Source organism: Leptodactylus fuscus, chromosome 6 (assembly GCF_031893055.1).
Source record: "Leptodactylus fuscus isolate aLepFus1 chromosome 6, aLepFus1.hap2, whole genome shotgun sequence".
NCBI lineage: Eukaryota > Metazoa > Chordata > Amphibia > Anura > Leptodactylidae > Leptodactylus > Leptodactylus fuscus.
In genome coordinates, this window is record NC_134270.1 from 60,605,373 (window position 1) to 60,627,184 (window position 21,812).

Genomic DNA, 21,812 nt, shown 5'->3' on the forward strand with positions numbered 1-21,812 from the left:
ATTTATCTGTCCTGCAGTCGGGCTCTGTCAAGTCTGAAATGGCTGATAACATGCATTCACCTGTCCTACATTCTCCTTCGTCTGAAATCACTCATAACAGGGAACAATAATTGTATTCCCCTGTTTTACACTCATACTCTCCTTCGCCTGAAATGGCTGAAAACAGAGGAAAATGCACTATATTCAATTGCATACCTCCCAATTGTCCTGATTTCTGCGGGACATTCACGATTTTAAGCTCCGGTCCCGCACAGCTTCTCCCATGTCTCGCTCTGCTCCGAGGTTTTTTACTTATTAATATGCTTTCCCCGATCACCCCCGGCTCTTATAACAGATACAAGGTTGTAACTGGGATAAGAGCCGGGGGATATCGGGAGAAAGCTTATACTAGTGTAATCTGAAGGACCTTGTGTGACATCAGACGTCACGTGACTAGTGGGCATGTCTTACTATCCTGTGCAATGCTGGAAGAGAAGGACAGATGTGTCATCTAAAGGTACTGAGAGGGCAGGGGGGGATGTGAGATGCAGGGTGGAGAGTGTGTGTGCATGTGTACGTTAATACAACTTTGGATATTATTAGTATAAGATAAATTAATGCTGTTCTACATGTGATTAGTGTAACATATCTGACTGCAGCTCTAAATGTGACTAGTGTATGATATGTAAATGCTGCTCGGGATGTGACTAGTGTGAGATATGAAAATGCTGCTCTGGATGTGACTAATGTATAACATGTGAATCCAGCTCTGGATGAGACTAGGGCACTGGTTCTTAACCAGGGTTCGATCAAACCCTAGGCCATATGCATGGTTCATTTTGTATACCAGTAAAAAAACATATACCTATGTCTTGAATTTGGAAAAAAATCATATTTGATTTATCACTAAAGAAGGATTCAGTGAATGTGCATATGAAACTGGTGGGTTCGGTACCTCAAACAAGGTTAAGAACCACTGGACTAGGGTAAGACATGTCAAGGGAATGCCACTATGTATATGACTAGTGCAAGGCCTGTGAATACAGCTCTGGATGTGACTAGTGTAAAACATGTATATGCTGCTTTGGATGTGACTAGTGTATGACATGTGAATCCAGCTCTGGATGTGACTAGTGTAAGACATGTATATGCTGCTTTGGATGTGACTAGCAGTAAAGGTGTGTGTGTGTTAACAGTAACCTAGGGGCAGAGATGGAAGGGGAACGTTATACTGAGGACAGAGATGAGGGGGACATGAAACTGGGGGCAGATGGAGGGGGGGCATGAAACAGGGGCAGATAAAGGTGGATATGAAACTGGGGGAGAGATGGAGGGGTAGAGGAAACTGGGGACAGATGGAGGGGAATATGAAACTGAGGGAGAAATGGAGGAGGGACATGTAACTGTGGGTAGATGAAGGGGGGCACTTAAACTGGGGACAACTGGAGGGGGCATTAAACCATGGGAGTAGCTGGAGGGGACCTGTCTGCCTCTAGTTGTCCCCAGTTTATTGTCACCGTCCAGCTACCCCTACAGTTTAATGTCTGCTTCTAGCTGCCTGAGTTTAATCTCCCCTTCTATTTGCCCCCAGTTTAATGTCCCACTTCAGCTACCATTAATTTTTTGCCCCCTCCAACTACACCCACTGTTTAATACCCCCCTCCAGCGGCCCCAGTTTCATGTCCCCTTTAGTTTCCCCCAGGTTAAACTGGGGCACCAGGAGAGGGACTTAATACTGTGGGGCAGTTGGAAAGGAACATTATAATATGGGGGCATATAATGTATGGGGTGACTCTAGGAGGATTATACTGTGTAGGGGCACATGAAAAAAGAAGGAGAATGGGTGGAGTCAACATAAAAGTGGGTGGAGCTAAATTTGCCATGGCCCTCTAGAATAGTTCAATTTCTTATGCGCACCACACATTTTGTCCTTCTTACTATTCTTCAAAAGTTGGGACATATGCACTTGTCATTCAGTCAGCCTCTCTTTGGCCTGAAATGATAAAGGGCAATTTGTATTTGCCTGGCTTCAGGGCCAATTCTAGCTTTATTACTGCCTAAGGAGAAAATTTAAATAGTGTGAAGCCAGCCTTGGAAAATTAGGCCTGACTACTATTGTGCTTACGCACCACTCAACACTGAAGACACCTTACTGAGAGATGTCACCAAGCCCTCAAGGCATGCATAATGATTAATATAAGCCAGAGACATACACCTATCTTCAGTGCTCAGCATGACGGGGTTGTCCAGGAACTGGACATACTCCTGAAGGACACAGGAGGACAGGTGTTAAATAAGAAAAACAAAACCTGCTCAGTACCTGTCTCTGGCACTCCACTGTCCATTGCCGCAGCCCTTTTGGCCTTTGAAGCCCTGCACCCTATGTGATCACTGATGTCAAACAGCAGCTTCAGTGGTCACTGGAGAGGGAATGGTGATTTATGTGAATCACACTATAGGTCCCTCTCCAGTGACCACCAGAGTGGTCACGTGGGGGAAAATGGCTTCCAGGGTCAGAGGTACAGTGCACATCTGAATGGGCTGGAACTAATGAATATGTTTTTTTTTTTATGTTACACCTGCCCTGAGGCCCTCCAAAGCTTGTCCAATTCCTGGACAACCCCATTTAAGAATAGTGTCCACAATGCACACAGTAGAATGTCCCACAGTGGCCCTCACGTAGTATAATATTCCATACGGGGCATCACAGTGGCTCAGTGGTTAACAACGCAGTCTTGCAGTGCTGGAGTTCTGGTTTGAAATCCTACCAAAGACAATATCTGCAAGGTGTTTGTATGTTCTCCCTGGTTTGCGTGGATTTCCTCCCATGCTCCAAAGACATACTGATAGGAAAAAATGTAGATTGTGAGCCCTCTATGGAATATTATAGTATAATATCCTATAGTGGCCCTCACATAGTATAATGTCCCACAGTGGCCTTTCCACACAGTATAGTGGCCTCCATACTATATAATGTCCCATCATGGGCATCCCCCCCCCCCAGTACAATATCCTACAGTAGTGCCTCCACACAGTATAGTATCTCCTAGTTGCTCATTCATACAGTATAATGCCCCATAGTAGGTTCTAAGGTTCTCATTACAAATTAAAAAAAAAAATTCAGGTTCAGCTGGACCCAAAGATTTTGGAATCTCTTCTGGGGTCTCTTCAGTGTGTAATGAGTGGAGGTCCAGGAGATGTTTGCTAGTTACCTCCCTGGGCCTGGCATTATGCGATGTATGTATATGCTGCCAGACTCCTTTCTAATAGAAGCCTACCCAAGGGATTTGAATAAAAATAACAAATACCTCTCCTGGAGTTTCAGTTGTCCCCAGCCTCTTCTTTAGGACTCTTCCTGGCTACGACTGAAGTCACGCACCCCGGGGGAAATCACAGGCCTTATGGTCACATGGGTTTCACTGACGTCATTATGTCAGTGCACCTTTCGTGACTGCTGAGGCCCAATCACAGACGCCGGCAGCAACTCCCAGGTCAGGTGATGTCAGTCGCAGACTGGAGAGGCCCGAAGAAAGTGCTGGAGAGCCGGATTCAGTGAAGATCATCAAGACAGGTGAGAGAAGTTGAGTCTAAGTGTTATTTTTACTCACCTCCATCAACTTATTATACTCTAGGGTCTCCTGAGACCCCAGAGTACAATAATGAGCTCAAAACAAACCGGAAGACTGAACCTCATGAATATTCGTCAAAACATATTTCGTGGGGTTAGCCTGAAGCTGCATAAGGCTTCCAGAGCATATTATACTGGGGGGGATCCGGTGCAGCATTATACCGTGAGGGAGCTCTGTGGAGCATATTATACTGTATAAGGATGCTGTGGAGCATTACAATGGGGGGAGGCCTCTGGGGAACATATTATACTGTGTGAGGTCACTCTGGAGCATTATACTGTAGGGGGATCTGGGGAGTATATTATACTGTGTAGGGGCCACTGTGGGAAGCATATTACACTTTGTGGAGCCACTGTAGAGCATGATACTGGTTATAGGGAACATATTTATACTGTGTGGGACCCCTTCGCTATTTACATTGCACAGTATCTGTTTTATAGAAGCTGTGTACTATTATTACAAGCTGTAATTACATTGCACGGTCACTATAAAACAGATACTGTGCAATGTAAATAGTGAAGGAGTCACGGCCCTCGCAAAAGCATGAATGTCCCTTCAAACAGCTGTGTGGCTCAGTGGTTAGCACTGCAGCCTTGCAGCGCTAGACAGTGCCGCACCTCCCATGAGGCGACCTGAAGCGAGCGCTTCAGGCGGCGCTATGCCAGGGCCTCAGGGAGGGCAGCATTTTTGCTAACCTAAGCCAGTCCAGGACAAGCTGTCCTGGACTGGCTTAGCACCGAGTGGTGGTTTGGGGAGGCCACTGGAGCAGCGCTCAGGCAGTCTCCGGGCCTGCTCTCTGCCGGCGAACGGCGCTAAGCCCCGCCCCCTATGAGTCGCCACGCCCCCTCCTCTAAGCCACGCCCCCGATCCGCCCCTCCCCGGCGGGGGGGGGGGGCTTTCTGTAGTTCGCCTCGGGCAGCGAAAGGGGCTGGTTCACCCCTGGCGCTAGAGTCCTGATGTTCAAATCCTGCCACGGGCAAAAAAACATTTCCAAGGAGTCTGTATGTTCTACCTGTGTTAGCATGGATTTCCATCCTATATTCCAAAAAAAATACATACTGATAGGGGAAAAATTTACATTGTGAGCTCTGTGTGGGGCTCACACTCTACATAAAAAACCCCAGGTGATCAGCAGAGGTGCCGGGTGTGGGACCTCCACTGAGCTGTTAGATCTATTATTCTAGGTTCAGACTAGTGTTTGTGTTTCCATTACCCAAATGGACCCGAAAAACAGAAACCCCATCTGTTTAAAAAGCGGTTACCCGCAGACCTCATAGTCTTTTTCTCTCTGCTTATTTTAAGGGTAGGTTCCGGACCAAAATACGGGTAGTTGCGACTGGATGCCGCTGCAGTGAATCCAATCGCGCACTGCACTCCGCTCCAAATTAGGCTCAAATGAATGGGCCTAGTCGGGAGGGAGTGTCTTCAGGGGAATGTCGCAAGGCGAATCTGCCTGAAAGAATGAGCATGCCCGGAAAAAAGAACTGACCGGCTCCCATTGATTTCAATGGGAGCCGTCTTTTTGGTGAGGATTTTGAGACATATAAGGCCTCAAAATCCTCACCAAAAACCCTGTGTGAACTTACCCTAAGTGGAATAGGGGACGGAGTACCCAAAGGGTCACCAAATGCTAATGTGACCACAGCCTTAGACTATTAGGACTCCTGCAGATCAGCTCTTTCTCAGAACAAGAAGCTCCCAGAATTGTTTACATGCCAGGCACTTCACTGCTCACTCACCATATACTTAATAACCGCAGTTGTGAGTATTATAGTTGTTTCCCTTTGAAATATCTGAGATACCACTAAGACACCCATAACCCGTTCTATAAAGAATAAGATGTATGGAGGAGATATTTGTGTTTATTCCACTATGAACTGTATACAGTATATAACCTGTTCATTCCATGTCAAGAAAGTACAGAGAATTCTCTACATGCATGTATAAGTGGAATATGGATTACTTCCTCTATATACTACACATATAGACCTACATTTACTAATGCGGATGCCCTTGTAAAGTGGTCAAAAATGTACATCAACTTGGCACACTGACACATCATTACCTCTTGCCACTTTTCTAGATGCAAAGCAGAGCCAGACAGGAATCTAGGTGGCACCAATCTACGCCAATCACTAACTAGTGGGGCTCACACCCAGGCAGGCTGGAACCTTTTACTAATCCTAGCAATATGTGCAACTAATGAAGATTGAATTAAGATTGAGGTAAGGATCAACAGACGTAATTAATTCCCACCATAGTGTATAGGAAGTATGGGGCATTTATTAGGTACTTGTATATGTAGAATTTGTGTTCATTCCACTACAAACTGCATATACAACCTGTTCATTCCATATCTAGGAAACAGAGGGAGTTTACGATATGCCTGTATATGTGCAATCTTCATATATTCATATTCGTTCCATGTCTAGGAAACATTGGGACCTACACATATAACCTGTTCATCAGATGCCTAGAAAACAGGGAATTTCTTACATGCCTGTACATATAGAATATGTGCTCATTCCACTGTCTTTTTCACATATAACCTGCTTTCTCCATATTTGCACAACACAAGAAACTCTTTATATTTTTAGAAATATGTAGCATTTTTTATTCTTTATCTTGCTTATGTCTTGTCCTGTATTCACTTGTCCTATAGTCAGACTCTCCTCCGACTGAAAAGGTCTATTACTAGGACAAGAGATTATATTATGTTACCCGGCACAAGGACAAGTGACAGAGTGCTGAGTTAGTGTCCCTTTAAATTCTAGAACTCTGCTATTGTATGCAGATGAGAGGGAGGACATGACTGTGTGCCAGTATCAGCAGTGGAGAAAAACAGCTTAGAAGAGTGATATAGTATTGTAGCGTCTTGAACTGTGTCTTCCCTATGCAGGACTCCACCTCCTATCTCTGTTTATAAGCTGCACTTCCTGGTGAAACTCCAATAGCGGCAACATGACTGTGCGACAACTGCTACTCCTGCAAGGACTGCTGCTGTTCACAAGTGCAGGTACTAACCCATCACTCACATTGTAGCACAGTGGTCAGAAACCTCCCGCACGCCAGCTGCTGTGAAACTACAACTCTCAACATGCTCCATTCACTTCCATGGGAGTTCCAAGAACAGCAGAGCAAGTATGCATGCAGGGAGTTGTAGTTTCACAACAGCTGGAGTGCTGAAGGCTGCCTAACCCTGCGGTAGCTGAACCACATGATACAGGATTACAGCAGATCATGTGGTTGTCTGGGGCTCCTTTAGGAGCACAGTACTGAATTCTGAATATATCCATTATAACTTTTATATATACATGTTAGGTGGTAGTTTGACAGCTCTGAAAAGGTGCGATATCTAGATCACTGGCAAACCTTGACTGCAGTAGGGAATTGGTGCATAGGAACTTTACAGTACAATGCATATGGGTTTTCTCATCAGACACAGAGAAGGAATCTTAAATTATAAGGGGGCGTTCACACTTGCATCGCGACCACTTGCATGCAGTATAAAAAGTCCTGCATGTCCGTGAAAAAAAAAACAGTTTCACAGCAAAGAGGATTGCTTTAAAAACTGATTGAAATGAATGGGGTTTTACACTGACCACCGGCAAGCTGTCCCCAACCTGTTTTTCCTACCATTGCAGCAGAATCACGGCGGGCAAACAGCGGCACAAGTGTGAACACCCCCCCTAAGCTCTTCTGAAGGAAGGAGCTAAGTAAATAGTTTATACAATGTTTTCATAAATCATCAGTCCGAGTCTTTGCGGAGGAAAAGTCACAAGTGGTGTCTTGTGACAGATGAGGAAGAGCACCTGATCCATGTTAACCCTTCTTACTGCTGATGTGAAAGCCTAAGAATTTTAATACACCCAATCATTACCTTTTACTAGGACATTATGCAATAGAATATTTAACATGGCATATCATTGGCCTCCTCTTGTTGCTTAAGCATAACACTTTCAGTTCCATGCGTTACTTGACATTCAGACACCTCCTTACAGAAACATAGAGATTACAAGTGCAAAATGCATTTAAGGGGTTAATACTGTTTGTCATTTTGCCCACCAGGATTAGGGTAACCCTAACTCAAATTGCAGGTTCCTTGCATTGATGGGGACATCACAGTTTTAGGCCCCTTGAAGATGGCACGAGTGCACTGTGCTATCCAGGTTCTTCTTGGATAGCACACTTTCCCATTCATTTCTATAGGCCCATGCATATGGCCGTGTATTACACAGAGAAATATACAGGTTGACAGTCCAGACCACAAAACTCAGGACAGGTCCTATTCCTGTGTTTTGTGGCCATGGTTCCGCAGCTCTTATTCATTGAATGAATTGGGCCACAGAATCATGCCCAGTACAGGGGCAGCACACAGATGACATAATTACAGCCAGCGTCCAGCCCATGGCCATCTGCAAGGGGCCCGAGGCCCAGTTCACATCTGCGTTCAGTAATCCGTTTAGGGGAATCCGCATGGGGACCCCCCCCCCAACGGACTACCAAACGTATTGGCAAGCGGTGAGCAAGGAAAGCACACAGCCCCCATAGATTATAATGGGGTCCTTGTGCTTTCCACGTGGTCTACACACAAGTCATGCGGACAGGAAAGTAGATTGTGAAGTACTTTTCTGTCCACATATTCCAAGGCTGGCAGTGGCCCTTATGCTAAATACATTTCTGGCCTTAGCTCAAAAAAACACAGCAAAAATCTGCAACAAAAAACAAAGCCTTTCTGCAAGATATGATCTTAGTTTAAGACTAAGGCCCCAAGTTGTGGAAAGCTGTTTTTCGGTTTTTTTGCAGATCTTCCTGCTTTGTTTCTTTTTTGCCAAACCTAGGAGTATCTACAAAAGGAATAGAAAATATAAAAGAAGCTCTTTGGCCCGGTTCACATCTGCGTTCGGTAATCTGTTTGGGGAGTCCGCATGGGTACCTCCCTAAACGGACTACCAAACGCATTGGCAAGTGGTGTGCAGTGAAAGCACGAGGACTATAATAGGGTCCATGTGCTTTCCACACTGTCTCTGCACGAGTCATGTGGACAGGAAAGTAGATTGTGAAATACTTTTCTGTCCACATGTTCCGTACGGACACCGTGTGAAAAACACATGGACCCCATTATAGTTTTTGGCTTTGGCTCAAAAAACGCTGCATTTCTGTAACATGGGGCCTCAGCCTAAGGCTAAGACCCATGAGACATTCCACAGCTCTAAAGCGCTGCAGGATAAACGCGGCGGCAATGCATTGCGGTTCTTCCCGCAGCGCTTTAAACAGAAAGTTCACAAAGTTTTCCTTCGCCGACTGTCTGTTACAATCATGTCTACAGGGAAGCCACCGGCGTCTCCGTAGAAATAATTAACATGCTGCGATTTTCAAAACTGCGCCGATTTTGGAAATCTCAGCGTGTCCGCACTTTACCGCAAAGTGGGCATGGGATTCGTATGAATCCCATCCACTTTGCAAGTAATGTATAATGCCGCGATCTTTCCCGTAGCGTTTTCGCGGCGTGTGAATCGCTGTGTTTCCAGCCTGCGGGGCCTTAGCCTTAGAGTGGTGCTGCACAATGTACCTAGATGTGGCTTCAGTAAAGAGCATGTTAAAGAGGACCTTTCACCATATCTGGGCACAGGCAGTGTTATATACTGCCAGAAAGCTGACAGTGCGCTGAATTCAGCGCACTGTCGGCTTTCCCGATCCGTGCCCGGTGTAAAGCGCTATCGGTCCCGGTACCGTAGCGCTTTACAGTCAGAAGGGCGTTTCTGACCATTAGCCAGAGACGTCCTTCTGCCTCGCGGCGCCTATCGCGATGTGCTGTGGAGCAGAGAGGAACGCCCCTTCCCTCTCCTGATAATGCTAGTCTACGGACAAGCTGTGTGAGCAGAGGGAGGGGGCGTTCCTCCCGGCTCCACAGCACAGCGCGATTGGCGCCGCGAGGCAGAAGGACGTCTCTGGCTAATGGTCAGAAACGCCCTTCTGACCATAGAAGAGCTACGGTACCGGACCGTAAGCTCTTCACACCGGGCACAGATCGGGAAAGCCGACAGTGCGCTGAATTCAGCGCACTGTCAGCTTTCTGGCAGTATATAGAACTGCCTGTGCCCGGATATGGTGAAAGGTCCTCTTTAAATGCTATGCATGCTATCCATTCCACCTGTATGATAGCTGCCAGAAAACTGAAAACTCCTGGTTTACTGGTTGTTGGCATATAGGTGAGCTGCGGGAGCCTTCACACGGAGTAAACGCGTGTGTATTTTTGCAAAATACATGTGTAAAAATACGACTCCCATTGACTTCAATGACTTTTTACAGGCGTATTTTTTACAGGCGTATTTTTACACGTGTAAAAATATCATTGAAGTCAATGGGAGTCTTATTTTTATATGTGTATTTTTACATGTGTATTTTGCAAAAATACACGCGTGTTTACTCCGTGTGAAGGCTCCGTTACATGAACTACTCCTAACTGCAAATAAATACCACATGTATACCACATGCCTATGTGAAACACCAATTAATTTCAGTTAAATATAATTACTGGTTGTATGGTATTCATGTCACCATGTGGTCCAATACCAATACAGTACAGGGAAGTATGTCGCTGAGAAGTAGGGATTCCTAAATTATGCTAGGAGTCCCTCTCCGGCCAACACATGGAAACTCGCTTATGTGAATAAGGCTAAGGCAACATGTTGCATAAAACCTGTGGTTTTTTTTTTGCAGATTTTGCTGTGACTTTTTGAACCAAAGCCAAGAGTAGATTTAACAGAAGGGAGAAGAACTTCCTTTATATTTCCCAATGCCATTCAAGCCACCCCTTGGTTAAAAAAACAAACAAAAACAAACTGCTTTTCTGCAATGTGTGGCCTTAGCCAAGGGTTTTTCAGAACATTTCCGCCTTTGTGATTATAATTGGCAAATAAGGTTATAGAACAGGTTTGACTTTGCTGTAATGAAAAATAATTATAGTCAAACTGGTGTCAATGTTAGTATACAGCTGCACCCTGCTGCAATGCCTTTTATTGCCAGGTGTGGCCATGCTACTCTCTGCTGCCAGCTAGGGTCATAGGTAAAGCAATAAACTTTTGGGTAATCTTCCCTGCTCCACACATCCCAATTCCAGGTCTTGTCCCGTTGTCCTGATCGACGGGAGCTATGTCCCACTCTTCGGCTCATCTGCGTCCTATCCGGACGCAGATGGGTTAAATACAGTGGTGAGCCAGGAGCCATTGACAGATAGCTCCTGCTTCACCATTGTGTGTGAATCACATCCCTGTCTGCCCCGGTCCTGGGAGTTGGAGGCACATGATGACGTCACTCACATCACACCTGCAGCTCCCTGAGCAGTTCGGGAGAACAGACTTCTATAGCGCAGCAGGGAAGTGAGGAGAGGTGAGTATCAGTGTTTTTATTATGTTAAATTGTGGGAACAGATTGAGTGGGCACATTTAAACTGAGGACAGATGAAGGGGGGCATTAAACTGGGGGAAGATGGAGGGGAGACATTAAAAGGAGGGCAGATAAATGGTGACATTAAACTGGGGGCAGCTGGAGGTAAACATTAGACAGTGGGGGTCACTGCACTGGGACATTAAACTGGGGGCAAGTTGGAATGGGACATTAAACCTTAGGAGTTGCTGGAGGGGGACATGTCTGCCTCTAGTTTTCCCCAGTTTAATGGCCCCCTTCAGCTACCCACACGGTTTAATGTTCTCATCCAGCTGCCCCAGTTTAATGTCCTCCTCTAGTTTCCCCCAGTTTAAACTGGGGCACCAACAGAGGGACTTCATACTGTGGGTCAATTGGAGGAAACATTACAGTGTGGGAGCATCTAATCTTAGCGTAACTATAAGAACATTATAATGTGTGGAGGCACATGGAAAAATGGATGAGAATGGGCGGAGTCAATGTAGAAGTTGGTGGGGCTAAATTTACTGCAACGTGCATAGCGCGCCACACATACTGTCCGTCTTTTTATTCTTTGAAAGTTGGAAGGTATGCTGCTGTGCAAAAAGTATTAAAACCAGAGAATATGACCCTGATGGGATGTTATAACATGATTCACTCCTCGTTTCAGATGTCTCATTTAGATTTGCATCCTATTATGGAGATCACATGGTTTTGCAGCAGAGGCCGGCCCGGGCGGTTGTTTGGGGATTTGGAGAAGTGGGGGCCATAGTGACGGTGACACTTCTCCGAGGAATGGATACCATCTCGAAGATGGCAGTAAACGTGAAAGGTAAAGATAAGAGAATGATTGATCTGGCAACTTTAGGTCTGGGCTACATGCCAACTTTTAAAGTTGTTATTCAGGGTGTATTTTTTATGGCCTATTCTTAAGATGTTCTATAAACAACACTAGGCCAGAAGCAGTTGACTTGATTTCCATGGAAGCTGAACTGTAGTACCTACACCAGGACACTACACAGGGACTGGGGCTATCCTACTATCATACAACTAATCTTTAAAAAAAAAAAAAAAAAAAAGTATATCCTGGACAAGCCCTTAAATTTTAGCTGTAAATGATATACATTACTGAAGTCGTGTAAGTATTCATAAACTGTCTAACAAACTATGAGGAAATTCATCAAGACTGGTATATTTTAGACCAGTGTTCTTGCCCCCTCTATTTGTGTGGGGAATCTATCATTGTTTTTTTTCTGTTTTTAACTAATGCCATCACTATATTGCCTTTAGAAAGGCTATTCTCGACATACCTGTGCTAAAGAAATCAATACTGCCGTTTCACTAACCCCCACCCCCCCAAAAAAAACCAACGATTTTTGGTATATGTAATTCAGTCTTCTTGAAGCATGCCACCCCTGTGCTCCAAGCACACCCACATCATCACCAACGTTTGTTCCTTACAGCCCCTTCTTCCACAGTGCATACCTCCTACTTCTCCTCTTCACTGCTGTCATCAGCAGTCTTTCTCACCAGCGTGAATAATATCTTGCGCATGCGCTGTATACTGAGATTTCATTTGAGCCGACAAGGAAGACTGCTGATGACAGCAGTGGAAAGGAGGCAGTGTCCACAGTGGAAGAAGGGGCAGTGCCCTGGGCTACAGAGATATCTCAGATTACAGGCTTTTAATCCCTTAGATCCCTTATATCAGCAACCAGGAGGTGCTAATATACTGTCATGGGAGTCCTCAACTAGCTCTGTCAAAGGGAATATAAAGTTAAATTATGACTTTTTAGGCCCCACGCACACAACTGTTAAAAACAGATCAGTAGAATGGGTTGAAATTTTACAGTCAAGAGCACAGTTGAAATTTTTTCTATCTCCCAAGGTTTCTCAGCAATCAATACAGTTAGCTTTGGTGCCTGATATGATACTTATACTTTGTACTGTCAAGTGTGCTACAGCAGAGTTGGAGGTGTAAGTCAGAGCTCCAGTCAGCGGTGTCATAATAAAAAGTGTTAGAAAACATGTTTAAAATGAAAATGTGATTTTTAACAATGAGTAATTTTTTGGAGACCCTTTCTGCCTGTCATTTTGCCATCAGGTGATGTCGGTGTCTGGAAGGTAGTGCTGGACCCTATGGAGTATGGGGGACCTTATCACTTGATTGCCCAACAGATTTTAAAGCAAGAAATTACGAGTGTCCACCTGGATGACGTCCTTTTTGGTGATGTCTGGTTCTGTGGAGGACAGAGTAATATGGAAATGACTGTATCTCAGGTAGATGGATCCTAAACAGATTGTCTGGTCCCTGCATGTCAGCTCTTTGCACTAACTTCTTCAGTTCTGTTTTTCAGATTTTCAATGCCAGTCAAGAGCTGGCACTAGCTGCTCAATACCCATATGTCCGACTGTTCACTGCCTCCCTGGAGTACTCTGATACAGAGTTGCTGGACCTCGCCAAGGTGGACCTGCCGTGGTCAGTCCCAACATCCAGTAAGTACCTTCTCATTCAACTACAAATGCCATGTTAGTGTGAGTAGAGCTGGATTCTTTGTTTTTCTTTTTGTATTTTTTTTTTAATTTTTTTTATTTAAATCTAATCCAAGGATAAGTCTCATTTGTGAATTAAACTCACCGGCAGCACAAATCTTTCTTATGTTATGATCATTTGTTACATTGTAGCAGTGCAGATAAAATGCATCAGTCCAGGCTTTTTACTTCACAGAAGATTGTCCGGACTACACACAACTGTAACAAAATTCATTGTAATTTGTTTATTTATTTTTTTTACAGAAAACCTTGGCCAAGGTGATTTCACATATTTTTCTGCAGTCTGCTGGATCTTTGGACGACACTTGGCACGAAAGTTAAAGTATCCAATAGGGCTGGTGGAATCAGTGTGGGGAGGGACTCCAGTGGAAGCTTGGTCATCAAAAACTGCACTGTCCAAATGTGGGCTTTCTGACAACCCCCTGAGGATGATACTGAGGTGACTTAAGAGTATAAGGGAGCCTTCACACGGATTAAACGCTCCGCTCATTCTGAACATAAACTCGTTCAGAATGAGCGGCGTTAAAACAGATCCCATTGATTTCTATGGGTGCCGGGAGGCTTTTTTACCTATTGCTTTCAATGTGATACGTGCGATTTTTTTTTTTTTTTCACATAAAAGGTTAAAAATTCAACAACTTCATTATTTGTTGTGTAACTTTTCCCTCAATGTTATGGTTCCAATTTTAGTGCAAGGAAAAATTGTCACTGGTTCCATGCTTAAACACTTTTTATCTATCTCCTTATAGAAATGATGCATTTATAGATATATCTGCGGCTCCATGTGACTACTCAGTGTTGTGGAATGCCATGATCCACCCTTTCCTGAACATGACGATAAAGGGCGCCATATGGTATCAAGGTACAATATAGCGACTGTGCGCCTCTTCAGTTCATCTTAAACACAGTGCTCTACATCCTAACCTACTTGACACATCTGTTACGTGCCATGTTGCATACTCTCTTCTATATCTGATGGAGAACACATACTGTAGCTGTCTGCTCTGATAGATGTCCACCCAACTGCTCCATCTGTTAGGTGCTGCACACCACTCTGCTACATCTAATGGATGCTCAACACTGATCCACCTGTATATTCTAACTCTAGTGTCCTCTTGTATTCAGGTGAGGCGAATACTCAATTGAATGTCGACCTCTATAATTGCACATTCCCAGCTCTTATCCAGGATTGGAGACGCTCCTTCCACGAGGGGTCTCTGGGACAAACAGATTCCAACTTCCCCTTTGGATTTGTCCAGGTAGCAACCTTTAACAGTTGGAAATTAAAGGGCAGGTGTGCACTGGTGATAAGCTTCACATTCTGGTTCTCTTGTTCAGCTCAGCACATACCTGAAAAACAAGCAAGACAATTTTCCAGTAATCAGATGGCATCAAACAGCAGACTATGGTTACGTCCCAAACCCTAAGATGCCCAATACATTCATGGCTGTGGCAATGGACCTGGGAGATGAGACGTGTCCATATGGAAGGTAAAACCCAGAGGACATGATTATTTGTAATATAGTACCAGTATGATATTGTCCTGTACCCCAGTTGTTAGTATGTCATTGATATGTACTCTGAGTGTCTTTGCTGTATACAGCACATGTCACTGTCACCCCAAAAGTCAGTGTGACATTGCCCTGAGCTCCAGAGCAATGATGTATTGTTAATGTTCTGTTGAGCTCTGTATAATTCTGTATATGTGATTTGCTATAAATGACTATATGTTGGGTCTCTTCTCTCAGTATCCATCCACGAGATAAGCAGACTGTGGCATACAGACTGTACTTGGGGGCACAAGCCATTGCATACGGTGATCGACGTGTCCATTACCAGGGTCCATTTCCAGACAGGATTGATGTCTATTACACCTATTCATACATGAACATAACCTACAACCAGGAGCTGCTCATCACCCATACCTGTGACAACATATTTGAGGTAACTAAAGGAGGGCAGGAAAACTGAACTATCTGAATTGTTAGGTCAGGCTTGGATGTTGATATCAGAAGATACTATGAGTGATATTCACCAACCAGTTATAATAATAATAATAAATTTTATTTATATAGCACCAACATATTCCGCAGCACTGTACAATTTGTAGGGTTCAAATACAGACAGATACATAACAAAGAAAGTCATTTCACACAATGAGACTGAAGGCCCTGCTCGCAAGAGCTTACAATCTATGAGGTAGAGGGGGTGACATAAGAGGTAGCAGGGGCGGCATTGCTTATACAGTATTCAGACAATTTTGTAATAGAGGTGACTGTCATTACACAAACAAAACTTTATGAGCCGTCACTAGTGGTGTCCTGTAACATGTGGATGGAGCTTGGACAAAAAGTTAGCCTGAAAAGACATCATATCATGTGGGAGCGGGGACAGAGGAAGGTTAAATTTTGGGGATTCTAATGACGGTACGGAAGGGTTTACGTTAGAAATTGTGATAGGCCTGTCTGAAAAGATGTGTCTTTAGTTTGCTTTTGAAACTGTAGAAATTGGGAGTTAATCTGATTGTCCGGGGTAGAGCATTCCAGATAAGTGGTGCAACTCGGGAGAAGTCTTGTATATGAGCGTGGGAGGTTCTGATAATAGAGGATGTCAGTGTTAGGTCATTGAGTGAGCGGAGAGCACGGGTTGGGCAGTAGACAGAGATGAGGGAGAAAATGTAGGGAAGTGCAGCATTATGGAGAGCCTTGTGGATGAGGGTGATAACTTTATATTTTATTCTATAATGAATAGGCAGCCAATGTAATGACTGGCACAGACCGAAGGCATCGCTGTAGCGTCTAGCCCAGGGGTCTCAAACTTGCGGCCCGAAGGCCAACTGCGGCCCTCGGGATGAAAGTTTGCGGCCCCCGCGCAGCTCCCTGCATGTCCCACTATAGTCATCTTTCAGCCGGCACACTAAGACACGCCTCCAATAGTCACGTGACGTCTGACGTCACACACAGGTCCTTGAGTCTTAAACTTCAGCAGTACTAGTTTTCCACTGATCACCCATCACTTTCTATTGCTGTTATAAGAGCGGAGGAGTGATCGGAGGAAAGTTTAAGTACAACAGTTAAACTTTCCTCTGATCACTCCCCCGCTCTTATAACAGCAATAAAAGTGATGGGTGATCAGTGGAAAGCTAGTACTGCTGAAGTTTAAGACTCAAGGACCTGTGTGTGACGTCAGACGTCACGTGACGTGACTATTGGAGGCGTGTCTTAGTGTGCCGGCCGAAAGATGAAGAGATGTAGTACTGAGAGGAATGTGAGATGGAGTGTGTGTGTGTGTGTGTCAGTAACCTAGGGGCAGAGATGGAGGGGGGGGGGGACATGAACCTGGGGTCACAGATGGAAGGGGGAGCATGAAAATGGGGGCAGATGAAGGGGGTATCTGAAATTGGGGCAGATGGAGGGGAATATGAAACTGGGGGCAGATGATGGGGCACATGAAACTGGGGCAGATGGAGGGATGACATAAAACTGGGGACAGATGGAGGGGGGACATAAAATGGGGCAAATGAAGGGGGATATCAAACTGGTGGAGAAATGGTGGGGGGAGATGAAACTGAGGGTAGATGAATGGGGGCACTTAAACTGGGGACAACTGGAGGGGGCATTAAACCGTGGGAGTAGCTGGAGGGGGAGCTGTCTGCCTCTAGTTGTCCCCAGTTTATTGTCACCGTCCACCTACCCCTACAGTTTAATGTCTGCTTCTAGCTGCCCGAGTTTAATGTCCCCCTCTAGTTGCCCCCAGTTTAATGTCCCACTTCAGCTGCCATTAATTTATTGCCCCCCTCCAACTACCCCCACTGTTTTATGTCCCCCTCCAGCTGCCCAGTTTCATGTCCCCTCTAGTTTCCCCCAGTTTAAACTGGGGCACCAGGAGAGGGACCTAATACTGTGGGGCAGTTGGAAGGGAACATTATAATGTGGTGACATATAATGTACGGGTGACTGTAGGAGGATTATACTGTGTGGGGGCACATGAAAAATAAATAAGAATGGGTGGAGTCATCATTAAATTGGGTGGAGCTAAATTTGCTGCGGCAAGCATAGCTTGTGGAAAACCTGATGCGGCCCACCCTCACCCAGACTCTACCTCCAGCGGCCCCCGTGTAAATTGAGTTTGAGACCCCTGGTCTAGCCTGATAGATGAGCCTGGCCGCTGCATTCAGAATAGATTGTAGAGGGGAGAGTTTAGTGAGGGGAAGACCGATTAGTAAGGAGTTACAGTAGTCAAGGCGAGAATGAATCAGAGAGACAATAAGTGTCTTTAGTGTATCTCTGGTAAGGAAAGAGCGTATTCTGGAGATGTTTTTGAGGTGGAGGTGACATGAACGTGCGAATGATTCAATATGAGGGGTGAAGGAAAGGTTTGCGTCAAACATGACCCCAAGGCAGCGGGCATACTGCCTAGGAGTTATAGTAAGGCCTGAGACTGCAATGAATATATCAGGGACAGATCTATTAGATGGTGGAACCAGTTGTTTATGGAGGGGATTGACCTGACAACGGATTTATCAATTTGTGTTTACAGGTATTTTGCAGTGCTGACATGAATGGAGAAGGACAATACACCTGGATCCCAGCTCCAGCAGAATTACAGTCCTCTAAAGTGGTCACAGTCTCATTTAAAGGATGTAGTCACATCTCTGCAGTCCGCTATGCCTGGTCTGACTGGCCCTGCGAATACAAACAGTGTCCAATATACAGTGCCAACCAGAGACTTCCAGCGCCGCTTTTCATCAAATACTTTAAATGACAATTTAATATATATAATATATATATATATATATATATTTTTTTTTTTTTTTTCCTTTTCTGGGTCTCAGTGAATTAATTTTTCTTCAGTGATTTTTGTTTTCATTGAAGGTGTAATTTGGGAAATAATGAAAACTTCAGGTGATCTGCTGGAAACAATGGGTGGACACAATGACAAGTATACAAATAGACTGTTTAACAGGCAACCAGTTATAGACATGTCCAATAGATATCCTGTCATTTACACACTAGTATGGTATTCCACAACTACAATAAAATTACATTCCACAAGCACATCCTTCTGGGTGACATCACGTGCCCCTTGTGTTAAAGTGACATGATGTCTGTGATGTCATTCGTGAGGCCAGAAGAGGACACTGTGGGACCTATGAGAAGTGAGACAAGCTGAGTATAACTGTTTATTATGTGGAAACATCTCCCCTGGGCTTCTACTTACTATATTCTGGGGTCTGAAGAGACGTCAGAGTACAATAATAGCACATATGGTTCGTGCCGAACAAGTTTGGCCAGAAACAGAGTGAGTGGATGAGCCTTACTAATATTTGTCGAAACAAATTTCTGCCTGTCTGTGACTATCCTCACCGATTGTTGCCTTTTTTTTTTTTTTTACCATAGCCTTAGCTAGCAGACACTGCTTACAGCCTGGCTGAAAGACTGAGATGGGGGAACCGTTTTACAGCACACAAACAATGTAAAAAAACATTACAGGCTGAAGAATATACGGCTGTCTGTTGGCAATTTATTAAAAAAAATAAACAAAAAAAAACAACACGTTTCCCAGCTTAATTTAATAAAGCCCTGCACTACATACAGGGTCAGTGAATGGATGGGAAAGTCATGTGATCAACCAAATGTATCATGTGTCATTTTGTATTCAACCCTTTCCCGCCAATGGCATTTTTTGATTTTCGTTTTTGACTCCCCTCTTTCTAAACCCCATAACTTTTTTATTTCTCCGCTCCCAGAGCCATATGAGGTCTTAATTTTGGCGGGACAAATTTTTCTTCATGATGCCACCATTAATTATTCTATATAATGTACTGGGAAGCAGGAAAGAGGGGATCCACTAGCCTGACGGGTGCTGACTGCATTTTTTTTTTATAATAGTCAGGGGGCAGCTTTCCCAAGCGAACCTTGGAGCCGCCAGTAATACATCTTATACTTTTAACTAGATCGGTGTCTCCAGACACCAATCTAGTTAAAATGCTTCCTACAACTTGCCTGTCTTTTAAACCGCAAGCCTCATGAGGACTGCAGTTTACAAGACAAGGAGAACGCAAACAGACGTCTGCTTCTCAGCACAGGCGCCATCATATCATCGCGCCGCCTGTCCTGAAACAAACATCCTGCACTTGGACAGGGAGGAGGCGGCAGCTCTGTTCATCAGGATTGCAGGATTTTTGTTTGTTTGTGTTTTAGCTTATTTGAGGGTATTTTAATAGTATAAGGAGTTGTTAGGAGGGGGAATTATAACTATAAGGGAGGGAGCATCATGAACATAAGGGGGGGTTCATTTATATAAGGGTTATTGGGAGTATTAGGAATACAAGGGGGAAGTTATTTATATTAGAGGGCATCATTTATATTAGGAGGCATTATGAACATAAGGGGGTGGTCATTTATATAAGGAGTCATTAGAGATGCAGTATTTATATCAGGGGAATCAGGGGCATAATTTAGATTAAAGAACTCACAGAAGGTATTGAACTTCCACTAATTGAAAAGTCCAAATTGAATAGATTCTTGTGAAATATATATAAAATGTAACTTTTATTAAATAACCTTAAAAATACTCCCGCTATAAGAACAAAAAACCAACATGGACCGGTAGATATCAATATAAAGGTAACACGAAAATATATCCATAAGGCAAGGCACGGCGGCCTCCAAGAAAATTAAACAAGACCTACTCACCACTTAAGATGAAGCCGGATAATAGGAGGATGTATAATGTGTTTTGCCAGCCGGAGCAAAAGTGAGAGAAGCCTCAAAATAATGATAGGCTATACAATACAAGGACAGTAAAGATAAAAAAGTACAAAAATACGTTAGACAGGGTGCGATTCTGAATATGACCCTACAGGCCTAGCTCAGGGATGTTGCTCTAGTAGCAAATGCCCTGACAGGGGCCACCCCAAAAACAAGCACCCAAATAGTGAGTAATCAGTGAGAAATGTAAAAACAAATATATTGAGTGTATTATCTGACTTTGTAATTGGACTTCCACTTAATTGCAAGAATTCACAGACTGGAAGAAAATTATAAAATATATCCTTTATTAAAGCATCTAAAAATCCCAACGTCAAATAAAAAAACGATGACCAACCCACTTATGTGGTATACAGTAAGCTAGTGCATGTAGCTGCTGCTCTTTCAGTCCATAACACTCAATCTTTCGGATCCCTATATTATTTTGTGAACAAGATAAAATAAGCCCATCTGGATCCTAACCACGGTGACTGTATATTGGATAAATATGCATCAGCACTAGATACTACACTGCTCAATTATACCTAATGTTCACAATCGTGGGTGTTAAACACAAGGAAGGGTTAAACAAACTCTCCCAACCCTGCCCATGTTCAAAGTAAATGTTTAGATATAGCGGCTTCCTGATACTCTTGACCAATTACCTAAACAATGGTGGTTCAAATCTGATAAACATACATGTGAGCATTGTGAAAGGACTAGGGTGCCAACTGCGCCAGTGTCGGCAAGTTCCACCTGCTGTGCCGCTGCGTTTGCTGGCAGTTGTGACCTATGGAGTCTGCACGACACTCTGGGATGGAGCGACCATGCAGCCTCTGTCTGCCAGTGCACACAGTGTCGCGGACACAGACTTCGTCAGTACGCCGGGTGTTTCAGATCTGCAACCTATGCCATGGGTGGTGTGTTTAGGGGGGCCACATGGAAGGGGACTTTGGGGAAGGGGGGGCTCCTAAGGAGAAGGGTTTGTGGTTGGGAGCAGGGGGTCCCGGGTCAGGGTGGGTAAGTGGGGGGCACCGGGTACGGCGGGGGCCCCCAGAACGGCAGGCATACTGTACATATGCAAAGATACAGCGCGGCGGGATGCGGCACCTCACCACCACCAATTGCATACATTTCCGTAGGTCGCCGCAAACACCAACCCACAGACGAAGTCACAGGAAAATGCTAGTATTTTATAATTTTCTTCCTGTCTGTGAATTCATAATTTATATTAGGAGGCATTATGAACATAAGGGGTGGTCATTTATAAAAGGAGTCAATAGAGATGCAGTATTTATGTCAGGGGAATCAGGGGCATAATATGAGGGCGCAATTAATTTAATTAGGGTGGCACTTGGGCTTTATTAAGACTAAGGCCCCAGGTTGCGAGTTGCAACAAAATACCCGAGCAGAAAATACCACAGCAGTAACACATTGGGGTTTTTTCCCACAGTGCTTTTCATGGAAGGTCCGTAGAAGTTTCCTCTGTGGA

The 21,812-nt window shown here is 44.4% G+C and overlaps 1 protein-coding gene across 1 annotated transcript; it reads left to right on the plus strand.

Moving 5' to 3' along the window:
* The first annotated feature begins 6,533 nt into the window (after positions 1-6,533).
* SIAE (sialic acid acetylesterase) lies at positions 6,534-19,080 on the plus strand. The gene is made up of 10 exons (XM_075280081.1): positions 6,534-6,624; positions 11,686-11,847; positions 13,120-13,295; positions 13,373-13,511; positions 13,812-14,007; positions 14,318-14,430; positions 14,694-14,827; positions 14,907-15,058; positions 15,317-15,512; positions 18,108-19,080. Exons 1-10 carry the CDS (start codon positions 6,570-6,572, stop codon positions 18,330-18,332), a joined length of 1,548 nt encoding a protein of 515 aa, XP_075136182.1. The 5' UTR covers positions 6,534-6,569; the 3' UTR covers positions 18,333-19,080.
* The last annotated feature ends 2,732 nt before the right edge of the window (positions 19,081-21,812 follow it).

Bases quoted from the DNA above. Each gene is read 5' to 3' on its own strand.
- SIAE (XM_075280081.1), top strand. From the start codon at position 6,570: ATGACTGTGCGACAACTGCTACTCCTGCAAGGACTGCTGCTGTTCACA. The intron at 6,625-11,685 runs GTACTAACCCAT...TCCTCGTTTCAG, and splicing joins GCTGCTGTTCACAAGTGCAG to ATGTCTCATTTAGATTTGCA. The intron at 14,008-14,317 runs GTGACTTAAGAG...ATCTCCTTATAG, and splicing joins CCCCTGAGGATGATACTGAG to AAATGATGCATTTATAGATA.